This window comes from Durio zibethinus, chromosome 9 (assembly GCF_047325235.1).
Source record: "Durio zibethinus cultivar Kanyao isolate XHJ-2024 chromosome 9, ASM4732523v1, whole genome shotgun sequence".
NCBI lineage: Eukaryota > Viridiplantae > Streptophyta > Magnoliopsida > Malvales > Malvaceae > Durio > Durio zibethinus.
In genome coordinates, this window is record NC_143170.1 from 25,389,599 (window position 1) to 25,413,723 (window position 24,125).

Below are 24,125 nucleotides of genomic sequence, written 5' to 3' on the forward strand. Positions count from 1 at the left end.
ACTCGACATCTCTGCCACTGCTATCACCCTGACCACTATGGTTGCTGTGGCCTCCGATGATGTAGACACCAAAGTTGTGGAGAAGACAGATTTTAATGTGGTGATGAAGGAGGTTCCCAATAATGCGAGGATTGCGGTGATTAAAACTATTAGAGCTATCATAAATTTGGCTTTAAAAGAACCGAATGGTTGCCGAATAAATTTAAACGAGTTTCAAAAGAGAATGTGGATGTTTTATATTTTGAAATTTTAATTTTTTTTCTTTTTTTTTTTATTTAATGATATAATTTTTTTTTATTGATTTGAAATGCTTAGTTTGGATATGAATGTGAATTTCTCATGAAATTGTTATTGACAATAGGAGTTTCTCATTTGTGCCATGTTATTATTTTATGTCGTGTGTGCCAACTATGACAAGATAATTTTCAATTAAGCCAAATGAATTTTTTGTTTTAAAAATTTATGAGTATATTTATGATAAAATAAAATATTATAAACTTATTTGCATGTAATAAAAAGTCAAGACTTAATTTCATTTTGAACTAAAGATGAAGGGTATATTTGAGTATTAAGGGCTCATTTTATTATTTAATATAAATAATTTTTTAATTAATTATTAATTTCATAAATATTAAATAATTTAAAATTTTTATTATATACATTTTTTTATCTATTTTCTTTTATGGTCATTTCTCATCTCATATATATTTCACTATTGATTTTATCTCATTGTTATAATAATCAATCTTACTATTATAATAATTAATTTCACTTTTATTATTGTTTTCATTCTATTAGGTGAATTTTCCTGAAAACAAAGAACGGAGAAAAAGGATAAAGAACAAGTAGGTTAAGAGAAGAAAGAACAAGCCACGAGTTGTTGATTAAGAAACAAAGCAGAGAGAGTAAAGAGAGAAATTAGTATAATTTTTCTTATTAATGATGAACTCTTGATTGTACAATGTATTTATACAGAGACTACAAACGGTACAATTTGCTTAACAGATCATTGGCTGTCAATAACAGCCTTCAACTAACTAATTCCAGCTCAGCAGTAATTAACTCTCTATTACAACTCAGCATCCAGCTAAGTGATTCCAGCTCAGCAGCTTCCTTTGTATTTCCCTCCCAACTGCAACTGACTTGTAACAGCCACTGAAAATTAAAATTTCGAAGTTAACATACATCCATATAATATTATTAGGATTTATTTGGTGCACAAGATTACAATACGGATGGCATAACTGTTATTCAACCAAAATTATAGCCTGAAAAAGCTTCCTGAAAACATTTTTTATATGTCTATCTAGTCAGGCACGTTTCATTCTCTTTTCTTTATCAGGAATCCAGAAGAGGTCAACAAAGTAACTTTCAAATGAACAATGATTTGCATGTTTTACCACTGGTGCTACGATGTGGCCAGTTATAATTCTTTTACTTGTACAGACTTCAATCTCATTGCCAGGATTGTTTTCGAAAAAAAATTTTACTCCATTTACAATTCTAAGTTACCTGTTTCTTCTGGAATCTGGCTAGTAAACGACCATAAACCTTCAAAAATGATAAAAGAGACGGCCGCAGAACTCCAAAACTCAGAATCAAACAGGGTTAAGTGTACCAAGTTCCTGGCACCCTTCTGCCCTGGTGGTAACTTACCAGGGTTCACCACCTTTACCAGGGTTCACCACCAGGAGCTGACCTCCCCCGACCAATGCCCCAGCAGGTCCCCTTATTGAAATGAAAAACAAAAGACTTATAGGGGAGGAAAAAAAACCCTATGAAATATGTTAAATTTACAAGAAAAAACTTGCATTACAACAAAATATTAAGCCACGTCCCAGAATTTGTATGCTAATTTGCTACTTGTACAAATTTCTTTCCTATTGACTGTGTTTCTAGAATTCTTATCCTACCGGTGTGTGTTTATAAGGACAATACCTTTCTTAAGGATTGTACTGATATGAGCTTTTCAAATTCCACAAAACAAATGAAGAAATTACAAAAGAGATGCAGGTGGAAGTTTGTGAGAAAGAGGAACCTTACTGAGTGTCTCCTTTTATGTTGACATTGGCAGACAAAAAGATTGTTCTTTCCTCTAGATGCAGCGCTCAAATACCTTGCTTGATTGTTCGTCCTATGTTTCTGACAGTAGAAAAGCATTCAGGAAAGAAGTTAATCTAAAGAGAAATAGGTGATTGTGTTGGGGAGATAAATTACACTTGAAGTTTATGGGAGCACACTAGAGAGCTCCTATATACATGTTGGATACTATTTGAATCAAAAAGCTTAAGCTATTGGGTTTTTGGGTTTGGGTCCTTTATGCATAAGACATCTCATTCAGATGAGATTCTTTATTCACATGTGAACTTTAACCCAACAATCTCCCCCATTCACTTGTGAGTTCTAATCAAGTCTCACCTTGGGTCTCACCTTGGCTCTCTCATGCATATTATTGATATTCTCCTCCCCAGCAACACTATTGGGACTCAATCCCCTGACTTTTGACTTCGGTATCACTTTTGACTCCGATATCACTTGTTGGAAAAATAAACCACATTAGGAACTCATGGGAGCACACTAGAGAGCCCATATATACATGTTGGATATCACTTGAGTCCAAAAACTTAAACTATTAGGTTTTGGGTCCTTCATGCATATATAAAATATCTTATTCAGATTTCCTAATGATTTGGGATTCTTTACTCACATGTGAACCTTATCCCAACAGATTATGAAAGTGGTTACACGAAAGGACAGAGAAGTGTAACAACAATATTGACCAACTCATTAATTCCAATGATATTCCTGTAATGAGAAATTATCTTATTCTATTTATTGCTAACAAGTTAAATACAGTTAAAAGGGATGCCTGAATTGTTTATACATCATAATTTTGGTGTCACTTACAAATAATTCTTGTCTCATGATGGCAAGAAAATATTGGTGCAAATACATCACCTTGGTAATAAGCTTACAGGTCAGGGGATAAGACGAGATCTTGTGCAGGCCATAAAACAAAACTGCAAAGTCGTGGTTCTTTTTTTTTTCACTTATATAGGCCCGAGCATAATACATAAATAATTTCCTCCAAATGCTTAAATTTTATTGCTTAGACTGGAAAATATTCAAAGTGAAAAGAATGTATAAGTGCTTATATTTGAAAAGAAAACTAGATTTGATGCAATGTCATAGTTCTTAAAGCAAGACAAGATTGAGATTAATAGGCTTTTCAGTTCAGACATACATCAAATAAAATGTTTTAAACAAAAAGAAGGTGCCCGTACCTGAGTGGGAAAGGTCTCAAATAGTTAACTGCTGACCAAGAGGAAAGAATTTATACACGTGTCGTGTTTGCATTTTAGTATCCACTAATTTGCCATCCTCTCTCTCAGTGCTGTTTACTTTGCCAATAGATGCATACGAGTCATTCTCAAGATGTTGGGCACGTCAAAGGGGTTTTCCTTCTATTTGGGCTAGTCGTGCTTCTGAGACAGGTTGGACTCTGAACAATAATGTGAATTCAGTTCCTAGGTTCAGTTGATTGTTCAGGTGCTCTTCCAGCCATTTTCTTCAACTGTCAAAAAATAGTATTAATCAGTATCCATTGTTGTTATAATGGATAAACATAATGCAAAAATATTAAAGGAAAGCATCTCAATGATAAATTCTTAGCTCAAGTCATTTACACTGACAATCTAATGGAGCCTTGATGGTATTTAAGAATCATTAAATAATAGTATCATTTTTGCCATCATCAACAAGCACTGGATTGCAAAGGTTGAAGCCAGGACCTTAGCTTAGGTGTCGATAAACCAGTTTGTATGCACACACATTCAATAAAGTGCATTGGATATAAATCAGTGCCATCTATGGGAAACTTTTGCATTGGCATATTTCTGGTCGATCTGTACACACACAAGCATTTCTTTATTCTATTGGTATTAGGTTTTATAAATTTAAAGAAATGCCAGCTCTTTGAGGAAGAATAAAATTTCTTCAACCATTTGTTGGTTACCTAGTGTCCATGTTTGTCTTGATTTTAGGCCTAGTTCAATTATTTGTGTAACCAAACAATGAAATTATGAATGTAATTTTTTTTTCTCTAAAATAATAGTCACTACTTTTCTAACTGAAGAAAGGAATGTAGATTAGAACACAACCCCCTATCACCCCATAAATACATGTCATAATAGTTCATCAGTAGATGTGACAGGTGCATGATCTACCTATGGTTCATCAGTAGAACTGTCCATAAGAACCATATTTGGTGGTCTACTTGCTCCTCCTATTCTTAGAGAATATCTCATATGTGCTTTTTCGTTGGAACCTCTCCGAAGAAAGCATATGAGTGGTGTAAATGCATAGTGCCAAGTGTCGATAATTAAAAGCTTCCAGTGTGAGGGTTATCGAAAGGCAATAGTTGCATAAATGCAATCCGCATCTCTACAGGCAAACACTAGTAAGGTGTGTTCATAAAGAATAGTTAAGAGACTAAGCATCATTAGTAACAAATGTGCTAAGTTCCTGCATGCTTATGCCACTTTTCTGATAATACTATAATAATTAAGACAATCTGTACAAGTTATTGTACTTTGGAATCTTTTGAGCTACTGTTTCTCCAGAATCCAGATACTTTCTTCCATATTTCTAATCACTACCTTTAACAAACTATGCCTTTCAAGATGATATAAAAGAACAAGTTCAATCAAATTCGTGAATGGGTGTCAAAATATAGCTTACGTCCAGTCTAAAGCTCATAGTCCAATACAATAGCAGAACCAAGAACTTTTTTTTTTCATTTTTAACTGTGCTGCTAGAGATCTGATTACTTCCTTTGAAGCCTTGTTCTTTTCAGCTTCCTCATGTGCTGTAGCCGTTGCCTCTTTCAATCTCCTTGATGTTCCTTCAAGTTTTGCTTCTAGGACTTGGGATTTGACAGTAAGATCCTCAACCTGCAAGCCATATGCAGCAATAGTACAGTTTCCTGCCATAGAAATTGGAAGGGCATCTTGACATAAATTTTGAGATATGCACTAGTGAAAATTCTTGGTTCATTTGAATCAAGTGCCTTGCTATCGGCTCATGGGAACATCAGCAGCCAATGCAGTGTCTATTGATTGCTAATTTTTAAGTACCATGGCTCATTTTTTTTCTTTTGTCACGATATAATCCTTTTCGGTAACTGATGAAGATGCTAAGATATTTAAGAAGTACAGAAACAACAATGATATAGAATAGTCTATACCCTCCTAAATTATCAGAATCAAAAAAGGATAGCATCTTTTACAGTATTTGTCAAGCAATTGCATTATGGAATAAACTATAGAATAAAAACCAAAGATAGAGGTGATAACCTCAAATGTAACTGAATGATAAATGCAAAACAAATTCATGTACACACCTGAATAAGTAAATCAAAATATCTACATGCCTCAGAAGTCATAACACAAGGTAAGCAAGGATATGACATATAATGCTTAAAAGAATCATAGTAGTTTGCTTTTTTCACAAGAATTCCCCCCCCTCCAACCCAAAACAAAAAGAGATTACAAATACAATTTCAAAAACACAAATAAGAATGTAGTTTGTATCTTTATTCTATCTTAACTATTTACTAAAAGCATGTTTCTGAAACTAGAGAAGCCATGGATACTTACCTGTGCTCTTAATATACTTATTTCTTGGGTGAGGCTCTCAATTGAGTGCTTTGAGTCATCAAGAAGGAATTCTGGATTTGCAAGATCAGTATGAATTGAAGTTCTTGTAATAAAATAAGCCGGAATTGACTTCCTTGTGAGAGGAGATGATCCTTGAGAAACCATTATTGAACCAGGAGAAGAAGCTGATGTTCTCATATAATTTCCAAATAAAGCGCTTGATTCCCTCTGGGACTTTAATACTCTCCAATCAAGTTTGGAATTCTGGCCCCACGTCTTTCTGAATGAATCAAAGGAGGCAAGCCTGGCTAGTTTATGAAGAGGTTTAGAATTTGGATTATCTTTCTCTGATAACTCATTACCATTCTGATGTATGCTTTCCCTTGAATTCTTAGTGAATTCAGGAGTTGATCCAGACTCCTTTTTCCTATTTAATTTGGTAAAACAATCATCACAGACCCGATAAGGTTTGTTTACATTAGGAGCCAAAGCAGCTTTTAGAGATTTCGTACAGCTGCAAGCTTTACAAAAGAGTAGCTCGCAGTTGTAACAGTTATGACGCCTTCTGATGACACTAGATGGATTCTGACAACCAGAACAGTTAAAGTGATCAGCACCTAGTGCCCAGTCATGAATACAAATGGCAGCAGTAAAGTTGGAGCCACATACCACTTCCTTTACTTGTTTGTTTTTAAAAGCCTCAACAAGTGTGGGAATGTTCCTGTCTGCATCGTCTCCATGACCTAATTGACCATTTGTACCCTTTCCCCTGGTGCAAATCTTAGCATCTGAACTGCGAATTGCAATATGATAAGAACCACATACTATCTCGTCAATTCAGCTGTTTTTGATATTGCCTTTCACACAAGTTGGGAGCTTCCACTTCCAGAGCTCCCAACATGTCCATGACCTACAATCCCCATGGAATACACTTTCCCTGTGTCAGTTAGAGCAAAAGTGATACTATGGCCACAGGCCACTGGAGAAAACCTTGTAGTATCTGACAATGCAACCCAAGAAGGAACTAATCTTGGTTCTTTATCACCATGTCCAAGCTGGCCTTTCTCTCCATCCCCCCAGGTGAACAGTTTTCCAGACGAAAACCTACCAAAAATCTCAGTGGGCACTTCAACAACTGCAGCAGTGCGCCAAACTCCACAAGATGCCCTCAACGTTTGTAGGCCTCTAAAAGCGTCAACTTCTCTAGGCAAATTTGTGCTACTATGGTCCCCATGGCCTAGAGCTCCAAAAGTTCCATCTCAAAATGTAAACAATTTTACCTGTTGATGTAACAGTAGCTGCATGCCAAGCTCCACAAGAGATATATGACACATGCACACCTTCCATCTCACCAATTACCTTTTTAGGAGTCCACTTATTGACTTCAGTACCATGCCTAAGAAGACCAAGATTGTGATTACCATCACCCCAGGTATAAAGGTCTCCTGATAGTGTTATAGCACAAGTTTGAAATTCCCCACAGGCAACTAATCCAATAGTTGACCCACTGAGAGCACCAATGAGCATTGGTTGAGAAACATCAGCTTCAACTCCATGCCCAAGCCTGTCACCACTTCCCTCACCCCAACTAAAGATCTGGCCCTGCCTTGTGACCAAAACAGCATGCTTATTCCCACAAGAGATATTTTGAGCATCTAGGAGCACAGTTGATTCAAAAGCCTTAGATGAAAGGGCATCTATTCTGGAAACAGAAGTAGTTTGAGTTCTATGTACACTGCCACCAAGCAGTCCATTACCAGTTCCTTCTCCCCAGATAAAAACATCACCTAATGCATCAAAATCCTTGAAAGAAGATCCCTGGCTGGATGAACTCAATGCCCTAGGTAAACTGCTTCGATCTGAATCAACAACAAAGGAGTTATCTAACCACCCCAACGATGATGAACTGGAATGCTTGGAAACTGAATCAGTCTGAGTTAAGGCCTTCGTTGTACAAGTGTATGTTAAAACCTCAGAAAAAGCTTTTCCCAGTCTGTGCTGCGGAGAGCCTTCATATGGGAGTGGAACAGTTTGGATATCTCTGCGATCCTACAATAAGCAAAACATGGAAAGATATAATAAATAAAACAGAGAATGATTGGATTATCTGGCAATTCATAGTAGGAAACCTTATAGATGATATCACTGCTTGTAGATGACACATTAGGTAAACAGTTTCTTTGTGTATAGCTAATGGACTTTCTGGTGATGTATTATCACCTTTTGCATCACTTTTAGGCTTGCTATTGTCACCTCCCAAAATTAAGACCATAAGAGCAGTAAAACAGACCTCAGCTTCATCTCTGTCCTTGCAAATCTATTAACAGCACCCAGTAATTAGAGGTAGTTTTTATGTATTGTGATTCAGGTTATGATAACAAATAAACTCAATGACCAAAATTAAAATATTGTTATATTAAAGGGAAATTTTGGGAAATGTGAGTTTCAAACCAGCCAATGTATATGAGAAGTTTCTTCCCATATTCTCCCAACCATAGAAAAGGAAGCAAAGGGAAAAGAATTAATGACCATTCACAAATCTAAGTGAAACAGAATTTACATTCACGAACCACCAGCAAACTACAGCAACACTTCCTCTGTTCCTTACTAGCAAAAAAGGTAAGGAAAAGAATAGAAAAGCGAGAAACTAAATTCTACTTTTCTCCACAAGCCTGATCATTGCTTGGGGAAAGAGGACTAAGAAACACAATACAAAATGATAAAATTTTATACACAGTTACACACATAAAGAACTCTTGCTTCAACACCACTAATGAGATTAAACTGTTCAGGACTGAAACTGCAGATTTCAAAAACTAAAAAACAACAAGAAGAATAATAACAAGAAGACAGAAAAATTCAGAACCAAGATACAGTCTTAACAGTCATAGGTTAAAAACAAGTTTAATATTAATCCAGGACTAAAATAATAACCTTTTATTTGTTGAATGGAATGGGCATGCACTTTTGCTATGCATGTATTCAACATTACAGTTGAGTTGAAACTGAAATTTGACAAACAATACAATCATGGTCAATGTAATTTAAAAGGAGGATATTGACAGATCAAAAGCAAGAGAGGATACAAACCAAATCCAAGGATCCATTGCTGTAAATAAGAGAAAATGACTGATGTTCTTTATCAGGCTGAGGGAAACGCTGGAATGATGCCTGCAAAACCATGCAAGAAAATTTTTGTTACTTTTGCCTCCTGTTGAGACTGCTCTAGTCTTGACAAATGCGTTTCAAGAAGATAAGGAAAATGGTTCAGATTTTTCTGATATTGAAACAATTCATATATAATATAGGATTGGTTAGGAATTCCTAAATAGTCAGTAGCTTCAATCTGTCACACTTAGTTTTGTCCACAAACGGTTTCATATTAAGAAAATATTGACACATTTCTTTTTGGTACATATTAACCCTGTTAAAATTAGTTCTATACGTTCTAAAAGTGAGCACATAAAATTACAGATCAACAAAAGAAGGCATTACAAGATATTCTTTCATAGAAAATGTAGAGCTTCAATTGTCAAAATTTTTTTGTCCATAAATATTAGTTTGGTATTAAGAATATATCAAAATTCCTTTTTGTTTAGTAATGTGAATATATATTAACAAGGTTAAGATTAGGCTAATGTTGTGCTAATTTGAGCACCAAAAAAGTACAGATCAATAGCAGAAGGCATTAACAGATATACAAACTTACAGTACGCTGTCCAGGTATAATCCTTGAAACGTGGCTTAGTTTGAGTTGTTTCTCTTCTTTGTCAGAGTACCAAATCAGTGATTTCTCATCCTGGCATGTAGATAAAAATTATCTTAAATCACTGTAATTTCCCCAAACTGAATTGTGCATAATAATTTGTAATTTTGTACACAAGGTTCTTTGAATTTTGCACAGCTTGTTCAATTTTCATAGCAATAAATGCTTTACAGAAAGACATAGAGGTGGAAAACCTCACAGGCAGACAAATAAAACTGCTATCAATTATTCTTCAAAATAATCTTATTCTTCTACATATTCTTTTAAGGACATTCTAAAAATCTGGCTTAACTCATATTTAAAATTTGATAATCTTAAAACTTCTCTGGCTCCAATTACACCTAGTAGAGTGCAGTTTAACATTATCTAGAGCAGAAGCCATCCCAACTAGAAAGCAAGCGAATTGCACATAATGACATAAAGCTAGGCTCTCTGCTAGCCTTTGAACTTAAGAAAACACCCCTTGTCAAATCTCATCGGTGATAGGACACTCCAACTTGATAAGGCCAAAATCTGTTATTGACATTTCATTTAGAAAAGTGCTTAATTCTTAAAGCAAACTAAGAAAATCATAAGAGTGTAATTTTTGGGTTTGGAGATGAACTGATCACAATCCACTGATAAAAGCCTTTGATAGAAGCATTTCAAAGCAGGCTACATCAATTTAGATGTCAATCCTTTTACTGCTTGATGATCGCTAATTCATTGTTTATATGTATTACACTCCTATTTTAAGTAGAAAAAAAAAAGTAGAATTTCCAGAAAGGGCATACCTAAGAGTTCTCGGGGACCAAACATGATATCCAATGTAATTTCAGTGAGGAAAACTTTAAGCAAAGTACTAATAATTTATACTGTGGAGATTGAATGCAACATACGGTTGAAAGCTGGAATGGACAAAATTTGGGCTTTCCCCAACGCCCATACTTCAGCAGATGCATCCCTTTCTTAAGGTTTGTAATGGCCTGCAAAAATAAGGCAAAAGTATTACAAATACTAATTATATTTGAGGAAAATGGTAGGCCTAAAACATATGGACTCATTTGCAATACCAAATTACCTTCTCAAAAGGAAACCTTAAAAAAGAAAAAGAGTACTGAATAAAGGAGCAGACTCCTGAGAGGATGGAAGAACCCTCTTATATACGAATAACGGTGCAATTTTTATCAAACTGAATAGAGAGTACAACGTAGCAAAAGAAAAGAAGACAATGACATGTAATGAAGGTCGTATAAAGACATCTAACTCAGTCTATAACTTCTCTAACCTCATTCTTGGCAGAGAAAATATTCTACAATCTACAGTAAAAGGGAATGTTGTCAATGTTGTAGATCTCATGCGGCTGAAACGATCTAAATCAATTTCCTTGCAACAGTCACAGCTAGCAAAGTTCCTGACATTAACAGATTCATTTACAAAAAACCAGAATAACAGTCAAGTATAGTAAAAACAAAAACAAAAACAAAAATGGAATGCCTGCTCGTAATCCATATCAGAAAGACGAGTCCTTTGGAAGTCAGCGATTCACCTGGCGATATCAAGTCCAACCCTTGCATAGAACAACAGCAAACTTCTAGAGAATAACAGAAGAATCCTCGTATCCTCCCCATACAAAACCTTTCCTTGAGTCTAATACCAGAATGAAGTTCACACTATCCCATTATGAGAAAGCCTCAAATGACAGTATCCTCATGAGAATGTTCTATCTCAAAATGCTATCAGTTAGAGACTAACATTCTCCAAAAACATAGCAATAAATTGTAAAATCACCACCCCCCCTTCGAAATTCTAAATCATATCACCTGCATTTGAAGCAATTATATCAAAAGAAACAAATAAAATATGATGCAAATTCAACCCTAAAAATTGAATTTTCCTTCAAAATTTTGCATCATATGAAATTAAGCATCAAAATTTGCTTCACATCTGTTGTCTTTTTCATTCAATACCTCTCTCAGTTAGCAAAAAACTATTCGATCATTTTCACCGTTGATTAAGCCTTAATAAAATCGAGCATACAATCGAAAAATAGTTACCTGAATAAGAATTAACGTTGACAAATTGGCAATTAGAAGGCCAATTTTTTGACGAATCAGGGTCGTATTTATTTTTAAACTTAAAAACCAAGGATCACAAACGAATCAAACGGTTTTTTTTTTCCAAGAATCAAACGGTATTAACAGATTCGATTTTTTTTTAATATTTGCTAATTAAAAAATATAAATATAAATGAAATATAAGAGACCTGAAGGGAAGGGAATTAGCGCGAGCTTCTCTCTGTCTTTTATCTGTATTTTATTTTTCTTTCCTCCACCGAGTTTAACTGTTTAACTGCTTTTTGTATTTTTTATTAAGTACATATATAAATAAATAAATAAATAAAAGGATTTTAATTCTTTTTAGCCACGACTAATGAACCGGCAATGGATGGTTTCCTTTCTGCTTTCTTGTATTGTTCAACCAAAATGATATAGAAGCCTTTCCCTTTCATTTTTCTAATTAAAAATTTTCTTCTAACTCATAACAATTTTTAAAATTTCACAAATAGATCCATGTCATTTCCTTTTAATATAGTATACATTTACGTGTGATCTATTAATAAAATATTAAATCTCAATGACTAAATTCAATCCTAACAACCTCTATCATGAAAAAAATTTTTAAAATTATCTAACGATAAATAAGATAATTAGCCAACAACCAAACATGAGAAATATTTAGGAACTTGTATTATACAGCAAGAAACTTTTAACAAGCCAACAAGCTGGTCTGTTGCTAAAATGTTAAATTCTTAATTTCAGTGATTAAGATTTAAATTCTGGATCATTATTTGAAAGGTACCAAAAAGATTTTTTTGTGCAAGGAAGAAGAAGAAACCTAAGATAATTACTAGAGCAACACAGTTATAAGGATTAATATCTGTAGTCTTCATCATCATATACATAACCCCTACTCCTGGGCTTATCTACCTGCAAAACAAAGGGAGGAATGTTAGTTAATTGCCTGCTTCCTTATCACTTTCAGTAAGGATACTATAATATCAAACTTCCTTGTGTGAACATGACAATTCTCAAAAGCAAGTAAATGAAAGAGAAGCAATCATGGTTGATGCCATACCCTATGAATGAGCTTCTCAAATGCTTCAGTTCCGTTCTCTTCGATGTATCTCTCCGCAGCAGTTAAAATATCATCTGGCTTTCGTGAGTTGATAAAGAAAGGTCTCAAATAATGCTCATAAACATAGGCAGCACCACTGAAGTATGGGAACACCAGCCAGCAGGTGAAAATCAGCTTTGCATAGGACCAGATAGGAATCCTGCCATAGAGTTTTAAAAAGTTTCAGCAGAAGATAACAGTTTCTAATCATAAGAAGGCTTTAATATACAAGTTTCTTTGTAAGATGGTTAGGTTCCATGCTTTTTAGAGCCCTGGACACGATTAAAGCACGCAAGTCGCGACTATTGTATTTACCTATAAATTAGAGGTCCCTTCGTCAAAGCAATAAAAGTAAACCATGAAAAGAAATAAAGAGAATTATTTGACAGCTTGGTGAAACTTCAAAATAACCAAGTTTGATTTAATTTGACAAAAGTTTCCGCTTTTAATACGGAAACAGTTTGTTACTACAAAGACACAGTCACAACCTTGCTAAGCATTAACAGCTACATTAAACGATAAGCTCCTCTTCCAGTGGGTGAGAAGAATTTCAAGAATACAACATGTTTGGTCACCTAAACTCCCAATTGTATAAGTTCAATAACCAATTTTTCTTGTGTTGGCCAGCTAGAACAATAATTTTTTAATCAAAAGAAGCATCCAAGCTTGTGTTACACATCCTAAGGATGGAAATTTATTAATCGAATGGTTATGTTACAAAGTAGAAAAGGGATTATGAATCTTAACCGTTAGATTATCAAGTTTTTCACTCTTACCCTGTCCTTCCTCCCTACCAAGCAAAACCAAAGCCACATATTTTCCATCGTACAGCAATACAAACTGGATCATTAAAGTGCAAATAAATTTACCATTCAATTACTTTGGCAAAGGTGAGCTCCAGCAATGTTATCATGGAATACAGAACCCAATATGTAAGCCATTGTCTGTCATCGGCACGCGACTCAGACTCAATTGCCCTAACTGAGGCATAGCTATTTAAGAATTCAACACCACACAACAGTTAAATCAATCCAGTCTCAAATTCTGACAACTTCTGAACTACATCATCTAAAAAAAAGAGCAAATTAAACCCAAAAAAAATTGAAAAACACTTACAGAGGATACAGGAGACTAATAACCGGCCTGCAAAATCAACCAAATCAAATTAGCAAATAAATATTTAAAAAAGTAAGAAATAAAAGATAAAATCTTGGATGTGTCTGAAGAAGAAGAAGAAGAAGAGGAAAGGTTAATTACCCAGCAAGAACATCAAAGTTCTTAAGAAGAACCTTAAGGAAACTTCCAGCCCCAGATCCCATCTCTGATGTCCTATGCCCTTTTTTAGTTTCTTTCCTGTTTCTTTCTGAAACCTCTCATCTCAAAACTAAACAAAGGGTAGGGTTTGGCTTTGTTTATGTTCTTGTTGGTCTGTTTCTTTTTCCAGTGACAAGACTGTGTACTTGCGTTTTTGCGTAAGAAAGCTACTGACGCAGAAAGCTAGTTGAATATAATAATTTATTCTCTGCTTCCGGTTAATTGGCGGAGTCATCTAAAGGAGGATAGTTAACAGTGAAAAAAACGGACGGCTGACAATGTTCCTAACTTTTTTTTATGCCTCTAAAATTCGGGTAAATAAATTGCACAAGATATATTATATATAATAATTTAAAATAATTAATTATAAATCGTGTTGATAACGTAATAAATAATCACGAATAAAATTTACATTTAAAAATTTTTTTTAAAAAAAATTAATTTTAATCGATTAAATTAATTATTTGTTAATGATGTTCTTAACTTTTAAACGAGGTTTTTCAGTTTTTTTTATTTTTTAATCTCGCCTAAACCATCGTTTAACTGCTTGACTCAACGTTATGCTTTTAAATCTTTTTAAACACACAATTTTTAAAAGAAGGGTAAATTTCATTAAATTAAAGATATCTCATGAAATTTAAAAATCGATATTTAATTATATTATGATTTGTTTCATTAGTTTATTAACATAATTAAAATTTTTCAGAGTTTTCTTCGATACCTACTTCAAAGAGAGAGAAACAATAAAAAAAAGAGAAAAATGGAAAAAAAAAAAAAAAAAGGACAAAGCAAGTAAAAACAAGAAACAAGGAGGAAATGACTGTCAATGATTAAATATTAAGATCCGTCATATGATGTAGATGTTGGGAGTTGTTTAAAGAAAGGAAGAAAAGTAAGGAAATGAACAAATTTTTAGGCCTTTGTTTTTCTTCATTATAATAAAACAAAATAGTATTAAAAAAATAATAAAACCAAAACCCACGCAACTTTGACGAAGAAACGAGCAAAAAAATCAAGAGAACGAAAGAGTTGGGCTGTAGATCCAATTATTGGGCTTTCATTCACTTCAACATGTTAATCAAATTTAAAATTCAAATCCAATTAGAAAGTAAAATTTTTATTTGTAAATTGTGAAGAATTATTTTTAATATTTTATTTTATTTTTTGTTATTGTATTGTTAATTTAAAATCAAACATTAATTTAATACAAGAAATAAAAAGATCATTGAAAAAAATTAAAAGTTAAAATAATATTGAATTCATAAAAAATTAAAATTATAAAAATGAAAATCTAAAAAGTTTTTAAAATTTTTAAAATTAAATTTTGATTAAAAAATTATATGTATTCATAGCATTTGAACAATTTGCCAAGTTTTTTTATTTTCTTTATTGGGGGAAATGAGATCCATTTGATGCAACTAAATAGATTTGATAATTTCAAATAAGATATGATATGATTTTAAAAAAATAAAATGGTATGATTTAAAATTTTAATAAAAATTATATATTAATTTTAAAAAAGTAAAAGTGTGTTTTATAATTGTAATGTCAATATAAATTGTATAATAATTTTTATATTTTATATATGTTAAATATAAAATAAATATATATAAACATATAAATTATCAGACAAATCACTCTATGAAAAAATAAAATGAAGAGATTTCTTTTATTATAATTAGGGATGCCAATTGATAGGGTATGGGGAGAATAAAGTATTCTTCATTCTTATTTTTGAATTTTTATATTATACTCATCCTCGTACTCATATCTAATGCATATTTTAAATCTATCTATATTTTCATTTCTACACATATTTAATGGGTATGAATAATTAGGGATGTCAATAAGTAGGGTATGAGAATGATAGAGCATTCTCCATCTCTATCTTCGGATTTTTATATTATACTCATTTTATAATAATTTTAATTAATCTAAAATAATAATTTATATTACTTAATAAAAATATATTTACTAAATATATATATATATAAGGTATAGATGCGGGTACAAGTATGAAACATGTGCTATATTATTCGTCTTCATTTTCATAGTCAATTAAAATTTAAAATCATATGCATCCCAATCCTATACCCATTATGTAAAATCTATCTCTATCCCCATTAAGGTTAAAAATCTGATTCCTCATTGAATATAGGTAAAATTGACATTTCAATAGATAATCTCCATACTTATAGCTTTTTTTAGAAAATAAAACCAAAATTTATTTTTTAGCTTTTTTTATCTTATATATTTAAGTAATTTTTTATAAATATATTATATATATTTAATAAAAAAATATTAATTTTAATTAATCTAAAATAATAATTTATATTATTTAAAATCTATTTATTAAATATGTATAATATATATATATATATATATATAAAGTATGAGTATAGAATGTGTGTTATATTATCCGTCTCCATCCCTACACTCAATAAAAATTTAAGATAATAAGTATTTCCATTCCCATATTAATAATGTAATACTCATTCAAGTAAAACATCAAATTTTTTATTGAATATGGATAAAATTATGATCCTACTTAGAATCACAGAATTGCCACTTGCTTTGTCCAGCAAGTTCTTTACAAAAAAAAAAAAAAGCGAATTGCCCTTAAATTCAGTGAGCCTCTGCCAGACCAGAAAGGCGAGTCTTTTTAATCTTTTGCCCCACATGGTCACGCGTTGAACTTACGAAAAGTGTGAGTTGTTGCGACCACAACTCAACGGGTAACTGGATTTTTGACTAAATGGACTTTTGCCACACCAAAGGTGGTGGTAACTGGATTTTGCTGGCAAATTAATTCCTCTTACATTCACATCAACATTTGTCAAACTGTTCTCAAACAACTCTGTTGTTCAGTTACTTCAATGCCTTCAATAATTACCTCTGTTTTGTGGAGTTGAATGACCAAAAGCAAAGGTTAGGAATTTTGCAGAAGTAGCATTTACAAGTTAGTTGGACTTTTCTCCCCTGTTCTGCAAATATCATTAAGTTGAAACTCATTACTGATTGCTGACTGCTTCCCAAGAAGTTGAGAAGGCCATGAATCTGCCGGAGTGGGATACCGAGCATGTGGTTTGCTAACAATGGAGTTAGCCATAGCCGCTGGTTGTGGGGAATCAGGCACAGGATAAGACTGGATGTCGGCACGAATAGGAACAACAATGAGAGCAGATGCTTGTTGCAAAGCAGGTTCAACAGCAGGCAAACCAGGATGATCTCCATGAAAATGTGATGACAATTCTGTTTGCTGAAAGTCAGGAGGAGGCTCATTCAGGTCAGGTTGGGATTGAGCCACCCTTGTCCCTATCTCACTTTGCAGCTTCTGAATTTGAGTTTCCAGGGCCATGTTCTCCTCCTTCAGCTCATTCTTCTCAGCGTCCATCTGTCCACATTTCGGATGAGTGGTTGAATAAAAGCAAGCATCAATAAAATGGGGAACCATTTTTCTACATTCAAAGAAATTATCAAAGACAAGTTTAGGGGTCTTACATAGTGAGATTCCGATAACAAAGAAGCATTCTCCTTTTTGAGGGACTCAATTTGACCAACCAAGTCCTTTAATAGCCGAGTAGCTTCACATAGAATAAAGGCCTTCCCATTGTTCTGCTGATTTGGATCTGCACAAGAAATTTCTCCAAGTTAGACATAGAATGATCTATTAACAACTCAAAAAGGACGGATCGTACAAATCAAAACCTATGCCAATCATTAATAAGCATCACTTCTATGACTGGACTGAAACAAAGTTCTAGTCTTAAAGAAGAATAAGATAGAACAGGAACTTAATAAGAGCTTAAATTAAATTACCAAGAGCATTTGCCAGGTCAAGGAAGAGCTCATTCAAATGCTCACGCTTGAGCTTCTCCCTCTCAGCCTTGTGAATTCTTTTGGGAACCTTTCCCTTGGTCTTAGGAGTACAGGACCTGCATCAAAAATAGTTTTCAGACAAGCAAAATTCGCTGCTTTCTTCGACAATTTAGGCACTCAGTATGCATATTTTCATTGCAGCCAGAACCAGATGCCTCTGGAAACGCTTAAACGGGTATGTGAACCATAAGTTATACACTATGAAAATAAAAAAAAATCCAATATCATTCCAAGTTAAATATGCTGTTATGCAGACATCAACCAGTGGCGCATAGACAAGCAACAAGTTGTACAGCTAAAAAACATCAAAAAGTTAGAAACTAAAATGCATAAATAAAGATTGATAACTTTGCTACAAAATTTTGAAGCTTCAAACTACAATCAGTTATTTATCTTTTCTCCCCTTCCATATTTGACTAACCATGTGATCATTATGAGTTGGGGCTAACAACATTGAAAGATATGGTTTTAAGCCATGAATTTAGACACAAACCAGCAATTACAGACAAGAGGTAAATAAAGCTCCTAAGATCTTCAGTGACTAACCTGACGACAGTTGTCTCCACTGCTGCATTTGTATTCTCAACCAAAGGAGGAGTCTCAGAACCCATGTTAAATCAATAAATTTAAATAGCACCAGAATTCCCTTAAAACACCAACATAATAGCAATTTAAAATCTCAAAAGTTCATTATCCCTTCATCGATGTTTTATAAAAGAAAATCAACAAAAGCAGAAACCAATTGGAAAGGGAAAAACAATTGCACTACAGAAATTGGGTATTACTTCGCAACCAAGGAAGTTGAGTTTGAATGCTAGTTAAATCAAAGAATGACCTTTTTACAGGAATTGAAGACCTTTCTTTTTTCTTTTTCTTTTTTTTTTGCCTTTTCTCTTTTGCCAAGAGTGTTTCCCAGAAAATAACAACTACCGCTTAAATCACACTTCATTTGCAGCCCAAATTAAACTTTGTTTCATCTATACTTAAGTTGATTTAAACCCACAAAAAAATCTCAAAGTTCCATCTAATTTACTGAAAAATTATGATCAAGCAAATATATAATTTTAAGGCAAGCTCACCATTTTCTTATCAATCAAAAAGGGCAAATCTAAAATCCTAAAATCATCCATCTCAATAAATCACTAACAAAAAGAAAGACCCCAGATCAAGACCAACCTAGGCCAACAAAAACAAGAAAGACCCACCAAAACCCACTTCAAGATCAAGTTGTTAGAGATCCAAAAAAGACATAAGTGAGGAGACAAGGATTGTGAAACAACCTTTGAAGAACACAGGCCTGTGTTAAAGGATGATGATTTTACAACGAGGAAATTTGAGGCTTAAGCAGTGTCCTACGGGAAAGAGGATTTGTGGCGTAAGTAAAGAGAACACACGGAGGCGCGTGGCTACCAACTGACAAATGGTTAATTGAACCATTACACGTGGACTTTAACACGTGCCTTCATTACTACGAGATTTAAAAAACAAAAAAAGAATAAATGTAATTTAATATTACTTTTACGTGTAAATATTTAATTAATTTGTCAAAAGGATAATACTGTGACATAAAAATTATTACATAAACCCCTTATATCTAGTTAATTATAAATTTTATAATAATAATTTCATCATAAGTACATAACAATTTTCTTAAATTAATAAACCATGAATTTATTAATAATTTATAGGTAAAATAGACATATGAAATAATTTTTCATAAAGAAAGGGTTTGTTTAAAAAATAATTACTACTAGATCGTCACATATTAAGACGAAATTCATTTCAGTAAAATTCTTTTCATTATTAAAAGTAAAAAAAAAATTTAAAGTATTGTCTATAATTGTTATATTTAATTTTTATTATGAAAAAAATTTGAATTTTTTAAATAAAAATATATATTTCAGAATCAAATATTAATTTTTATTCTTGTAAGAAGTATTTCAAATATAAAATCTTGAATGTATTATTTCAATACGAAAAATTATGACATTAATAATATTTAAGAAAGATAATAAATTAAAATAAAAAATGAAAACATATATTGTTCGTATTAAAAAATATTATATTTAAAATTTTTACTCATGTATTGTTTTATATTTTTTTATTTTTTAAATGAAATAAATTATTTATGAATTGTAAGATTTAAAGTTTGCAAAAATGAATAGATAATCTTTAGTTTATTTTAATTATAGGCAAATACATTAATTGAAACATTTATTTTATTTTACACATTTTTCATCACTTAATTTGTTAAATTTTCATAGGATTATATCAGATAATTAACTCAAAATTCCATCTCAAACTTTAAAATATTAAAGATTAAAGTAAAAAAAAAAGTATTTTGATAAAATCCCAAATATACTATCATTATTTTTATAAAAGTAAAGTTAACGGTTTCTAAGTTTGGAAAAGTAGAAGCACGTTTTTAAAAAAAAAAAAAACAAAGAAAAAAAAAAAAGGGAGAAGCGCGTGGCGGGCATAAGATAGCATAGTGTGGCGTACCTGGCTGACGGCTCAATTGAAACAGAAAGAATACGTCTCTTTTAGCATTGGATAGATTCGTGCAGAGGCGTGTGCCGTCCACCAGCTCCAAAAGTGAAGGTGTTTTATTTTTTTTCATAAGTTTTTGCCATACGAAATTTAAATACTTGTAAGTTGTATGGTAAAATCTTTGGTTCTTGGACCACTTCGAGGAACTTCGGAAGAGTCTTCCTCTTCCTAGGAGTGGAACTACATAAAAATATCAAAATAATTTATATTTAATTAATTTTAATTCATATTATATTGATAAATAAATAATAAATAAAATAATTTTAGATAATTAAAATATTTTAAAATTTTAAAATTAAAATAAAATTTTACTAAAAATTTAGAAACCATGATACTATTACCATTTTTTTTCTTTCATCAAACTTCATTCTTTTCACTTTTAATTACTAAGAAATCATGGAATGAATATAGAATGAGAAATTAAAAACTTCACAGGGGAAGAAGTGGCAGAGATTACTAGAAGAAGGAGAAAAAGAGGAGCTGGAATTCTGGAGGGCCATTGAGTAAAACAAAGCAAGAAAGAACAAGATTAAAGCAACAGTTTTTGAATGGCTCCACCAATTTCTAACTCTACCCATTGCCATTTCTTTGTTTTTTCTTTTTTTTTTGCTTTCTTAAATTAACACCCAATGAATGAATTATGCCATTCCCGAAGAAAAGGATCAGAAAATGGTATAGTATTTAACTATTTCTAATTCTCTACGGAGTAGAAACTGGAAAAAATATCGAAAAATATTCAACACAGCAGAACATGGCCAGGTCTTTCACATGGACGTTTTTGGGCCTTAACTTGCCTACAGGCTACCATTTCAGTTCCTTCTTTTGTCCTGGACACCGGGACTAGTCAACTGTTCATTTCACTCTAGTTTTTTTTTTTTTTTTTTTAAATAAATGGGAGGTTCGATTTAACCCTTAATACGTGTTTTTTCTATAAAAAATTTTAGATTTATTTTTTTATTTTCTAAACTGTAAATAATAGAATTATATTTATATATATAAAAAAAAAACCAAACAAGTCAGATTAATAGCAGTGAATTCAATTTTTTTTTTTCTGAAATATTTATTTATAATATATAAAATTATCGACAATTTTATTCATTTTAGCTATAAAAAAATTTTAGAGGAAAATTTAAATGGTTCCAATATTTTTTTTAATTTTTAAGTGTCCATAATGTTATTATTAATTATTATCAAATACACATCAAATGATTTTATAAGAAAATTTAAATATGATTAATAAATTAAAAATTAATTAAATAATTCTTAAATCGTTATTTTAAGTTAAAAAATTGCCCTAAATTCTTTGAATTTTAAGTTGGCCCAAAGCCCCAAACATAGAATCGAATGTCAAGGTATTCTTACACTTGGGCTGGGATGCGACCACTAAATTTCTAATAATCCCTTTTAACTTACGCGTTAAATATTAGGCTAAAGGATATAAAAAACCACGGAATTATAATTCAAAAATAATTTAAATTCTTATTTTTAATTGTAATTAATCAACCTTTATAATAGTTATTTACAATCAATTAAATTTTCATTTGAGTAAAAAAATTAATATCGTTAATTTTTTTAATTAACTAAGATAAAATTTCATGTAATATCAATAAAATAGATGAAAATTTATCATATGACATAACTAATATATGTAAATATTAAATAAAATAAACTTTTTCTTCTTTTTCTTTTTATTTGTCTTCTCTATTTTGTTTTTTCCTTTCTCTCTGAGATCTCTCTAAAGATTTAACTTATTGTAGTTTGGGGATTAATTGATTTAATTTTTCTATATGATTAAATTTCATCCAATTAAAAAATTCAACTAAGTCAAAATAAAAGATTAAAAACTTGATTAATTATAATAAAATATTAAGGGTTTAAATGATTTTTAATTATGATTCAAGGGCATTTTTGACCATTAGCCTAAATTTTAACATAATAATATAAAACTAATCATATATTAAATTATTAAAATATTTTTACCATCGTTTCATAAAAATTTGACACATGAAATTATATTTAAAAATTACTATAATACTCTTATTAATATATATATATATATATATATTAAATTTTAACATAATATAAAGTTAACTATGTATTAAATTATTAATTTCACTGAGATTATTAAAATATCCTTGTGGTTTTTTATTAAAAATTGACATGTATCCTAAATGATTATAATATATTTTTATTATAATTGCAAAAATGCTTCGTTTACTATAAATCAGTTAAAATTACAATGATGCTCTTCTTATCATAAATTGACAAAATTATTATGATGCTTTTACTGCCATAGTTATGAAAATGCCTCTTTTACCATAATTTATCAAAATGGTTATAATATCTTTTTTATTATAATTATAAAAATATTCATTCTATCATAATTGACTTAAATTACTATAATATCTCATATCATAATTACAAAATTACCATTATAATTTTTATAAAAAATTAACATGTGACTTTTTTAAAAATTATTATAATATTTTTATTAAATTACATATTAAAATAATTATAAATATATTTAAAATAAAAAATAAAAATAAAAAATTTTAACAGAAAAATAGTTCATCTCAATGTAACGAGTAATTATTTCTAATATATATTTTAATTAATATTATTAAAATTTAAATCTTATCACTAAAATTAAAAATTTTTTTACGTGACTGTAGACAAAATTACTATAAATTTATTAATGGGTCTTTTCAATCTTAATAGATTTATGATTAAATGTTTGGTTGGTAACAAACAGGCAGCAAACAGATACTACGCATGCAAACTTGATTAACCAGACTTCACTTTTTGCCACCTTCCTCTTTTCATTGCTGCTTTATATCACGTGAAATGTCTTGTAGTTCCTTTTTGTATGGGAAATTGATTGGAGAAAATACACTCAAAATTTCAAGGTAACAATTCATAAAATTAACAAGAACGTGCAGCTTTTTTTTTCTTGGATTAATTGGTTTGTTAAAACATTTTTTAATACAATCATAAATATCTTAAATTTTTTTTTTGGAATTTAACTTTTTCTTTAATGATTTTAAATTAATTTTTCCTTTAAATTATGAAATTGATTGAGTTAGTAAATATCAAATACCTGTAATATTATCCCTAAACTTTTAGTATAGTTGTTAAAGGAGCTTGATGGAGTATCAAAGATCTAATTTCGAACTAAACTTCCTCTTTTCTCTTACTTGTATTTAGGAGTGTAATCGAGTCGAGTCGATATAATGAGAAGCTCGAACTTGAACTCGAATCCCAACTCGCAGCTCGATATTCGGTTTGAACTTGATCGAGTTTCATTTTTTTAACTCGATCTCGATTTGTGATTGAATTCGCTCTACTCGAACTTACTCGATTAAGCTCAAAAATATATAAAAATAAACTCGATTCTTATACTCGATAAGAGCTCGATTATTTGTGCTCAAGTTCGAACTCGAATTCGAGATATTTTATTAATTAAAATAAAAAAAAATAAATATAAAAGCTCGATTAGGCTTACGAGCTACTCGAGCTGAGTACAAAAATATTCGAACTCGGCTTGAGCGATGAGTCGAGTTATTCGAGCTTGAGTTCGACTCGATAATAATCGAATCGAATTCGAATTTTATTCAAATCGAATCCGAGTAACTTGCAAGTACTAATATATTATTTACACTTTTACTTGTACTAAAGCTTTACTTTTCTAATGTAATAAAATAAAAAAAAAAGAATACCTGTAATATTTATGTTCCATTTTCACTGTTAGCATTGAGACTTTTGGTATACTCTGATACTGAAATGTAAATATTTTCACTTATCTA

The 24,125-nt window shown here is 31.3% G+C and overlaps 2 protein-coding genes and 1 pseudogene across 4 annotated transcripts; all 3 read right to left on the reverse strand.

Annotated features, from left to right (window-relative positions):
• Positions 1-4,529: 4,529 nt before the first annotated feature.
• On the reverse strand, positions 4,530-10,554 carry LOC111312457 (PH, RCC1 and FYVE domains-containing protein 1-like; annotated as a pseudogene). The gene is made up of 6 exons (XR_016345218.1): positions 10,302-10,554; positions 9,367-9,456; positions 8,748-8,828; positions 7,787-7,974; positions 5,658-7,706; positions 4,530-4,952 (listed from the first exon to the last, which is right to left on the reverse strand). The product of XR_016345218.1 is annotated as a PH, RCC1 and FYVE domains-containing protein 1-like (transcript).
• Positions 10,555-12,130: 1,576 nt separating this feature from the next.
• On the reverse strand, positions 12,131-14,068 carry LOC111312463 (HVA22-like protein a). The gene is made up of 5 exons (XM_022912736.2): positions 13,837-14,068; positions 13,696-13,722; positions 13,449-13,571; positions 12,541-12,739; positions 12,131-12,392 (listed from the first exon to the last, which is right to left on the reverse strand). The coding sequence occupies exons 1-5, from the start codon at positions 13,896-13,898 to the stop codon at positions 12,336-12,338; spliced, it is 468 nt and encodes a 155-aa protein (XP_022768471.1). The 5' UTR covers positions 13,899-14,068; the 3' UTR covers positions 12,131-12,335.
• A 2,320-nt stretch (positions 14,069-16,388) lies between these two features.
• LOC111312469 (transcription factor bHLH47-like) lies at positions 16,389-19,195 on the reverse strand. 2 transcript variants are annotated; one of them, XM_022912759.2, is made up of 5 exons: positions 19,053-19,195; positions 18,319-18,418; positions 17,713-17,828; positions 17,395-17,522; positions 16,389-17,287 (listed from the first exon to the last, which is right to left on the reverse strand). In XM_022912759.2, the coding sequence occupies exons 2-5, from the start codon at positions 18,381-18,383 to the stop codon at positions 16,847-16,849; spliced, it is 750 nt and encodes a 249-aa protein (XP_022768494.2). In that variant the 5' UTR covers positions 18,384-18,418; positions 19,053-19,195; the 3' UTR covers positions 16,389-16,846. The 2 variants fall into 2 exon arrangements, with proteins under 2 accessions (XP_022768494.2, XP_022768486.2); XM_022912751.2 differs by lacking the exon at positions 19,053-19,195 and having other exon boundaries at positions 18,319-19,036.
• Between the last annotated feature and the right edge of the window lie 4,930 nt (positions 19,196-24,125).

Excerpts from the sequence above, each read along its gene's own strand:
- LOC111312463 (XM_022912736.2), bottom strand. The coding sequence starts at position 13,898 with ATGGGATCTGGGGCTGGAAGTTTCCTTAAGGTTCTTCTTAAGAACTTT. Across the intron at positions 13,572-13,695 it reads ATTAGTCTCCTGTATCCTCT|CTATGCCTCAGTTAGGGCAA; the intron begins GTAAGTGTTTTT and ends ATTCTTAAATAG. Across the intron at positions 12,393-12,540 it reads TTGAGAAGCTCATTCATAGG|GTAGATAAGCCCAGGAGTAG; the intron begins GTATGGCATCAA and ends TTTGTTTTGCAG.
- LOC111312469 (XM_022912759.2), bottom strand. The coding sequence starts at position 18,383 with ATGGGTTCTGAGACTCCTCCTTTGGTTGAGAATACAAATGCAGCAGTG. Across the intron at positions 17,829-18,318 it reads GTGGAGACAACTGTCGTCAG|GTCCTGTACTCCTAAGACCA; the intron begins GTTAGTCACTGA and ends TTTTTGATGCAG. Across the intron at positions 17,288-17,394 it reads TGTTATCGGAATCTCACTAT|ATGGACGCTGAGAAGAATGA; the intron begins GTAAGACCCCTA and ends AAATGTGGACAG.